The sequence below is a fragment of the Notothenia coriiceps genome, unplaced genomic scaffold, assembly GCF_000735185.1.
Source record: "Notothenia coriiceps isolate Sejong01 unplaced genomic scaffold, NC01 NC01_scaffold00037219, whole genome shotgun sequence".
Taxonomy (NCBI): Eukaryota; Metazoa; Chordata; class Actinopteri; order Perciformes; family Nototheniidae; genus Notothenia; species Notothenia coriiceps.
Genome location: NW_011369920.1, coordinates 28,286 through 37,110, shown reverse-complemented (window position 1 = coordinate 37,110; position 8,825 = coordinate 28,286). Strand labels below are relative to the sequence as shown.

At 41.0% G+C, this 8,825-nt stretch overlaps 1 protein-coding gene across 1 annotated transcript in view; it reads left to right on the top strand.

Annotated features, from left to right (window-relative positions):
• Positions 1 to 1,717: 1,717 nt before the first annotated feature.
• The window catches only part of LOC104964376 (interleukin-10 receptor subunit beta-like), a gene marked incomplete at its 5' end in the record, with an annotated part of 7,877 nt that continues 769 nt past the window's right edge, over positions 1,718 to 8,825 (top strand). Inside the window, 4 exon segments of the mRNA XM_010793129.1 lie at positions 1,718 to 1,913; positions 3,404 to 3,558; positions 5,015 to 5,168; positions 7,078 to 7,223. Of these exon segments, the coding sequence (XP_010791431.1) occupies positions 1,718 to 1,913; positions 3,404 to 3,558; positions 5,015 to 5,168; positions 7,078 to 7,223 (651 nt within the window).

Genomic DNA, 8,825 nt, shown 5'->3' with positions numbered 1-8,825 from the left:
TCATATTCGGTCGTCCTCGTGTGGCCGAACAGTCTATATGACACTAAACAGTAACGCAAACGACCGTTTTCGTCCTCGTGGGGCCGGGGCCTCAGTCAGCACTGATGATGTCGTTGTGTTTCTCTGGAGAGAGCGGTGCACTACCCTCAGCGTCGCACTTGTCGCCAAGGGTTGCGCTCAAAGTTACAATTATTTCACCTTTGACCTTGTTTACCGCTGACTGTCAACGCACAAACAGATGACTGCTGTATAGCGCCGCAAGCCAGCAGGGGACGTAACCATAAATCCCAAACTAGCTCGCTGTTTTCTCCGCAAGGCTCTGCTACCAACCTTGTGGTGTTTTAACCCTTTCAATATTCAAGGTATGTATTGTCTCTCTACTGTAACAGGCAGTTGCACTGTACAATGACATTCTTAAGGACAGATTTTCCCGCCTAAGTATTAAGAAACTATACATTCAGACAAACATATAAGATAAAAACTAGCATAGAACAACATTTTGAAATATAAACTGACATACATTACACAAATAAATAAATAAATAAAGAAGTAGACCGTGCATTTTATCGAAGGTGTGTACAATTCCTGTCCCAGCCTAAAAGTTAATGATGTCCTGCATGCTAAAACTGAAAATAAATAAGATATATAAACAGCAGGGTAGGGTATAGTGTGTAAATATAATTATGCATAAGAATAGATAGATATAACAGTGTGAATATGAATGTCACATACAAAGTGTGTTTTACTTCATAAAAACTGTCCGTCACAAATTGGCTGCCTGTTGTTAGTGCAATGTATGGCAGGCTCACCAACCTTAAATATTAACACAGAGAGAGGTCAATAAAACACAAACATCGTTGAGATTAATTATTATTCAGTTGCGCAACAACAATAATAATCTTGGAGTACATCACCTGCCGCAGCAGTCAATCGTGGAAATGCCCCCCGAATACCAGAAACAGAGGGCAGATATATACGTTTTCTAAATGACACACAAACATGTTCCCTAACCATTTTTAACGCACACACATTGTCAGGTCTCCTAAACTTGGACATGATGTAGAAAGGTCATCATCTCATGACTTCCTTAGGAGTCTTGCAGGATATGAATTATCCAATTAACAAACTATATATATGTTTGCACATGACCACATACAATTTTCCTTACATTAACCAACACACCAACATCCTTATCGTTTCTTAGCTAATGCATGCTGGATGTGAACCACTAACTTTAGACTTTAACTGTATTATATCTGAGGAAGACCTCCCTTGGAATTCCTCTGACCTTTGCCAATTTACTTAACATGGGTACATCTGCTGATAATTGCGGAAGAGGCAATGGAGCCTCTCGGACCTGTGTTACCTTAATAAATAAGCGAGAAACACGCTGTAATAAGGATTCTGCCATAACAGTCTTTTCCAGCACTCCACCAACTAATGTCACTTTGAGTTGAAAAAAAAAAGATGGTGGCGACCAACATTACAAAATCAAGGCTTAAAAACAGTAAGCTTGCTATAGACTGTCCATGTCATGGACAGTGAGGGTTATAACGGTTGAGGTCATGATCAGATATTTCTTTGACAGCAAGGCATACTGCTAGCTTTGTGGGAAGTTACACACAGAAACACAATGACAACTCACACACAGTATCACGCCCACAGCAGTGGTTCATCAAACCTGAAATTTAAATCACCAATGACAAACTAATAATAACATCATTTTGTCCACAGATGCTTAGTGAATTCATACAGAGCGAGCTGTGTGAATATCTCCACCCTTGAATGTGACTTCACCCGCATTCCACAAGTCATATATCAGTTTGGAAAGTATACAGGCAGAGTGCGGGCGCAGTCGGGGACAGAGACCTCCGCCTGGGTGGAAAGTAACAACATTACCTTGGACAGAGACAGTGAGTAGATGCATTCCAACATTTATCAGCAAGTACAGATTATCTGCAAAACATGTCGTGTGAGAAACAATTTTACGATGGATTATTATCATTAATTGTCCATATAAAATACTGGATAGGAGGGCAGAAATGCAAACGAGAGATGGTTGCAGGTTAAATATACCCCTTTTACACTGAAATTAGTCCCAACCTCATAGCTGGGGCTAGTTCTCTTCACTGTTAGTTCAACTTTCTAAGTCAGAACCCGTTTGCTTTTCCACCAACAAAAGCACGAGAAAAGCCACGTCATGACATCACTGTGTACATCACTGATTATCCCTCTCAATAACAGGGATTACATTCATGCATGGATTTAATAAGAGAACTGAATACGGCTTGAGAAGTCAAATGATTTACAAGGGAAAATAACTCTTGATTTGGCTTTAAGCGCATTTTACAATTTTAAGATACCAATGATTTAAAAAAGGGCTATTCAAGTGTTCGTCCTGGGTAGTTGAATTAGCTTAAAGTATTTTTGGGACCAAATAACGTCACATACATGACATGGATTATGTTGTATCACCGTTTGGGCCCTCAAAAATGCGCTGCAGTGTTTCGCCTCTCATCGACCAGCATTAACCATTTCCTAATGCCAGCTGCCGCTTTAAAGTAGTAATCCAACCACTTCCTGAATTCCAAACCCCTAATGTCCCATGATGCATAATTCCCAATGATTATATATTATTAACTTTTAAATTGACAATATGTAACAACATAGTGTTGTTTGTTTAAGTTTCTATCATATTTCATGGATGATGTTAGCCCAGCCACCAAAGCCATTCTGAAAAATCAACAACCCAATATAGGGCCAACAAAGCAAAAAGTGCTGGTCTTAATTGTCATCGAACATTAACCACGCAGACCTATAGGATATTAATTATTCCCTAAAAAATATTTGATTAAGTATATACTTGTTCCACAATGCTAGCAAATAGGTTGTCATTCAAAGTATGGTGGATATGAAATAATATGTCTCAAGTATCCCTGGATAATATTGCACAGCATTTATAAATCTATTAATAATAATACATACTATTTTTATGGCGCTTTTACAAGTGCTCAAAGACACTTAACATACACATTATGTTCAACAAATGCTCTGTAATAGTGTTCTAGCCACTTTGTGATCTCTGCGCTTCTCCTTTGCAACAACTTTGAGCTTTTGGCATGAGTTGTTGTTGCTCCACTCAAGCCTCTGAGGTACCCGGACCCCGGTTCTTGGTGTCTTGAGTGTTGGTGCCGCAGTTAAAACTGTTTTTGGGGCCGAGAGCCGGCGCCACAGAATTGGAAACACGAAAATCGGCCCTGGAACCGCCTAGGTGGAAAAGGGATAATAGGGGTAGTGTGAATTTATAGAAGAAGAGCTAGAGTGACTTTTGTTATGAGGGGTGAGTTTGTTTTTCCCAGGGAGGCTATATCGTTGTCATAACTCTTCTCCATCTCTTCCTCAGCCTTCATCACTTCACCCAATGTCTCTCTCCTCTCCAATGCTGCTGCCATCGAGGTTATCATTCAAGATCCAGTGTTCAGGATCTCTTCACTCAGAGCGCTTTACAGCTCAGCTACCTACAACATCACCTACTGGCAGGACGGCCAGAGGCAAAAGGTGTGATGAACTCTTTAGGTGTGGTTTCAGGGTTTCCCACACATAGACTAGGGGGCCGCCCAGGTATATTAACAGCCGCCCAAGTATATTTTGCGATATTTATTTAAAATGTTTTGAGTTTTTTTGTATTCGTCCGCGACCACGATGCCATCTGCGATCGATTAACTTGTGGACAATGATCCCTCGCTCTACGCCTCCTGTACCCAGTCCCGGACTGGCCATCGGGAGGACCGGGGGGTTTCCCGATGGCCTGGCCTGTTAAGTGGCCTGCCTCACACAGGGTGACTGGCTGTCCACATGATGTGGCCTGCCTCACACAGGGTGACTGGCTGTCCACATGATGTGGCCTGCCGACATGGCCACTGTCATACAGATCATAAATCAAAGCCCTTGATTGGTCTCTGTGTGTCATTCAGCTCAGGTGAGGTAAAGGACTCTGAGTCTTTAGATATTAACTTAGTCTAAGTTCTCAGTGGGTCTCAAATGGTTTGGTCATCATTTATGTAAACACATATTTCCACTTGAGAGGGTAGTGATTAGTAAAATATGCACGAATAAAAAATAAAATGTTAACTAGGTGAAAAAAGGTAAGATACACTTTTAAAACTTGTTGAGAGCTAAAACTGGTCTTTGCTGCTGTCTCAAAGAGGAGCAGGGGGAGAGGAGGGAGACAGGAGAGGCTGATTCAGGAGCACAGACACACTCACAACTGTAAATGAACCAAAAATAAATAAATAAACAAGTTTTAGTGTTTTTTCATATTGGATATGGTATGTTATTGGTTATGGCCATGATTTTTTGATTATTGAAATGTAAACAGTTCTGTTTCATAGGTGTTCCCATAGATCTAGTCTCTTTATTTTCCCCTCAAAATGCACCAGATTGATGCATTTAACTAAAAAATGTAAAAACAAATCTTACTGGGGGAGCATGCCCCTGGACCCCCCTAGAGGATTTGAGGTCCACCCCCACTTAAAATCACATTGATAGGTTCCTAAATACATTTACAACTTTTTTTAAATAGTAACCCATGTCCATATGTTTATTTGTGGGTAGTAGATTTAAACTATAGGGCTATCACTATGGGCCCATGTACCTGTTCGCTCTGCCATCGCGTGAAGGGTCTGCTAACAAGCGACCAACAGAAAAGTTAATGTTAATGTTGTTGCACGTCACAAAGGCATGTCACCTCGACCGTCCCCCCCTCCCCCCCCGTTACCACCACGCCCCCAAGTATATTTCAGATCTGTGGGAAACACTGGGTTTGTTTAGATCTCAAAAGGTTCCAATGTGGCACACTAGAGCAACGCATTATAAGTTATTTCTATAGCATTCAGAGCATGGGGTGAACTGAGGGGGGGGATAAGAGTGCAGCATGGTTATCTGTGACCTCTGTAGTGTCCTGTAGCCGCTGCACACCTCCACCCTCCTAAACACTCCTCTGCTTTTCCTACAGACCAAGAACATGAGCAACATCCTGCAGAACCGGGTGGTTCTCAGTAACCTGGAGCCCTGGACCAGGTACTGCGTCCAGGTCCAGGTCAGCACCAGGAGGAGGCCCAAACACCTCAGCCAGCCCAGCACCGCTGTTTGTGAGAGCACCACCATCGGTACGCTCTTTACTGGATTGATTCATTTCTAAAAACACAGTGGGGGAAATGCTGGTAATCTTTTAATCTGCCTCATCGACATCAAATATTTTGTTCTTCTAGCTCCTCCATGAGGTTCACATTTCTGGTTCTTACTGACTGAAAAAGGATTTCCATTACATTTCTGAAACTCTTGCTCCCTTCAGGATGTAGAAAAGTAAAATGTCTGATCCCTGAATTTCCCTCTTTGCCAATACTATGGCAAATATGAAGAACATCCCAGCTGCACGATATCATAAAAACGTGCGATATGCGTAACATTGTTGAATGTTGCGATGACGTTGTCACTTGCGATAAATCATCAAATACTTACATCTACAGTGTTAACGTGGAGCTGTTGATCAGAGTTTGAAAGCTAGAGTGAATAAGTGAGTTTTGAGATATTTTTTGAAGGATTCAAGAGTGTTGGCCTGCCTTGGGGGGGCTGCAGCTTTGTCCTGATTGGCTGTAGTAGGTTAGCATCTGAGGTTAACTGAGGTAGGGGGGGCAAGGTTGTTGATGGCTTTGTAGGTGAGAAGTAATATTTTGAAGTCAATCCGGTACTAATACTCGCAATTCAACTGCAAGTAGTTATAGTGTACAGGGACGGACTGGCCATATGTGTGTTCTGGAGGATCAGCATGCATTCATTTGTAATAATGTTTTCCTTTAGGCGTCATCATTTAGGTTGCACACTGAGAGGGATCAGAGGGCGACAGGGCTAATAAAAACGTTTCCTTCCATATTTGCCACTTAAAGATAGCTTCTTTTATGCTATCAGTTACAGTAAGTGTATGTACACGCGCTTATTGCTCAAATCTCAACCAGGGCAATACGGCTGTGCCCAGAGTCATCTGATTTGCCAGATACACTATATAGACAAAAGTATTGGGACACCCCTCTTCATCATTGACTTCAGGTATTTCATTCAGTCCCATTGCCACAGGTGTATAATATCAAGCACCTAGCCATGCAGTCGGCCTTTACAAACATTTGTGAAAGAATGGGTCGTTCTAAAGAGCTCACTGAATTCCAACGTGGTACTGCAATAGAATGCCAACGTTGCAACAAGTCAGTTCCTGAAATGTCTTCTTTCTTAGATATTCCACGGGGGGGGAGAGAGTGCTGAGGCGCATAGTGCGTAAAAGTGGCCAAAGCTCTGCTGACTCAATAACTGCAGAGTTCCAAACCAGCTCTGAAAATTAATATCAGCACCAGAACTGTGGGAGCTTCATGGGTTTTCATGGCCGACCAGCTGCATCAAGCTGTACATCACCAAGCACAATGCCAAGCGTTGGATGGAGGGGTGTAAAGCATGCCGCCACTGGACTCTGGAGCAGTGGAAACGTGTTCTATGGAGTGACTAATCACGCTTCTCTATCTGGCCGTCTGAAGGACCAGTCTGGGTTTGGCGAATGCCAGGAGAACGTTACCTGCCTGACTGCATCGTGCCAACTGTAAAGTTTGGTGGAGGAGGGATATGCTATTGTTGTTTTTCTGGGGTTGGCCTGGGTACCAGTGACGGGGATTCTTAGTGCTTCATCTTACCAAGTAATTTTCAATCATTCTATGCTTCCAACTTTGTGGAAACGGTTTGGGGATGAACCTTTCTGTTCCAGCTGACTGTGCCCCACAAAGCAAGGTCCACAAAGGCATGGTTGGATGAGTTTTGGTGTGGAAGAACTTGACCTCATTGTCTGACCTCAGAAATGCTCTTCTGGATGAATAGGCAAAAATGTCCACAGACACACTGCAAAATGTTGTAGAAAGCCTTCCCAGAAGAGTGGAAGCTGCAATGACTGCTTCAGATCTAAAAGCATTTTGTGTCAAAACATTACATCATCATTAGAAACGTGCTAATCCCAGCTGTGTTTCTCTGCTTCTTTTGCAGATGAAGAGGCTCCTTGGGTGGCAGCCGTGGTGACGTTTGTCGTCACGGCGATGGCAGTGGCTCTGGTGGTGATTGCGGTGGTGTATCGGAAACACATATCCCGCTTTCTCTGTCCAAAAGACGAACTGCCTCGGCACTTTAATGAGGTGTGTATGTGTATTTTTTAACCTTTTAATAATACATGAACAAATATTTTGGTTATCAATCTCAATATTCTAATTCATCAAATACATGTAGTGCATTATAAAAGGACAATATTTGCCTCTGAATTGTGAATTGTAGTGGAATAGAATAGTAAAAGTTGCAGGACATGTAATTACAAAAGTAAAGTACCTTACATTTTTTACAATTACAAGTAATTAAGTAAATATAATAACTACCAGTCCAGCACTGCTCAACTATTTTCCCTTCAAACCCTGTTATGTCTTTGCTCATGAGGCAAGTAACATGAAATTGCAAAATGTCCAAAAGAAATGGCATACTCACTCCCTCTGTGCGCATGTGTATTTGTCAGAGGTGGAAAAAGTTTTCAGATCTAGTACTTCAAATTTGAAGTAACAGAGTGTAGGAATAGTGTGTTACAAGTATAATTCCTGCATTCAAAATGTTCCTCAAGTAAAAGTAGATAAGTATCAGCATTAGGGTTGCAAAGGGGAGTTTCCGGAAAGTTTCCATGGGAAGTTAAGCTGGGGAATTTTGAAAATATTCGATGCAAAATTAAACAAAAAACATGACATTTCAAATAAAAAAATGTTTTTAAGTAGAACAGAACAAGTTTTAATTATTTTATTGAACAATTATTTATTTCATTGAAGAACGAAAACAGGAATGTTGAGTAAATATTACTCATCCCCCCCAACCCCACTCATTAAAAAATGAACAAAAATGCTCCCCCCATCCAAAAATCCCCACAAAGTCCCATTCAAAATGTTAGATGAAAAGAAGTGGCTTCATTTGTCTTGTGCTTTGGGCTCAAAAGTGTGATCCGGTCTTCTCGAAATCATCTGTGAATGTGATGGAGGAATGCACAGTGCCTGGAGGGGTGTGGTCTCAATAGCCATGCAGTAAGCAGTGTGCATGGATATTCAAGTGTACTTGAATGGCATCTGTTTGTTTTAGTCAAGATTATGCTAAAATATACTTTCCCCAACTATATTTAAGTTCCCTATGAAGAGTCAACCTTCAATTTAGAAAATTCCAAGTTTATTCCCATAAATTCCCGTTTATTCCCATGGAAAGTTTCCATCTTTGAAAAATCCCGGAATTTTGCAACCCTAATCAACATCAAAATATACTTAAAGTACCAAAAGTAAAAGTATTCATTATGATTGGCCCATTCCAGAATAATATGAAATGTTTTATAACGACTGATCATTACAGTGTCATCAAAGCTTGTAAAGGTGCAGCTAGTTTGAATGACTTTGTATACTGCAGGGTAGCTTGTGAAATTACTCAAGGTGGAACTAAAGTCTGATTTAACAGTAGATTATATTTCACATCATTTATCCAAATCTGTAAATTAACTAAAGGTATTAAATAAATGTAGTGGACTAAAAGTACACAATTTACCTCTACACTATGGTGTAGTAGTAGTAAAACATTTAAATACTCAAGTAAACTACAAGTCCCTCAAAATTGTATTTAAGTACAGGACTCTAGTAAATCTACTTTGTTGCCACTTTATGCCACTGGTATTTGTTCAGTAAGAGTCTTTAGCCAGATATTTAACACAAGTTCCTTCCCTTTCC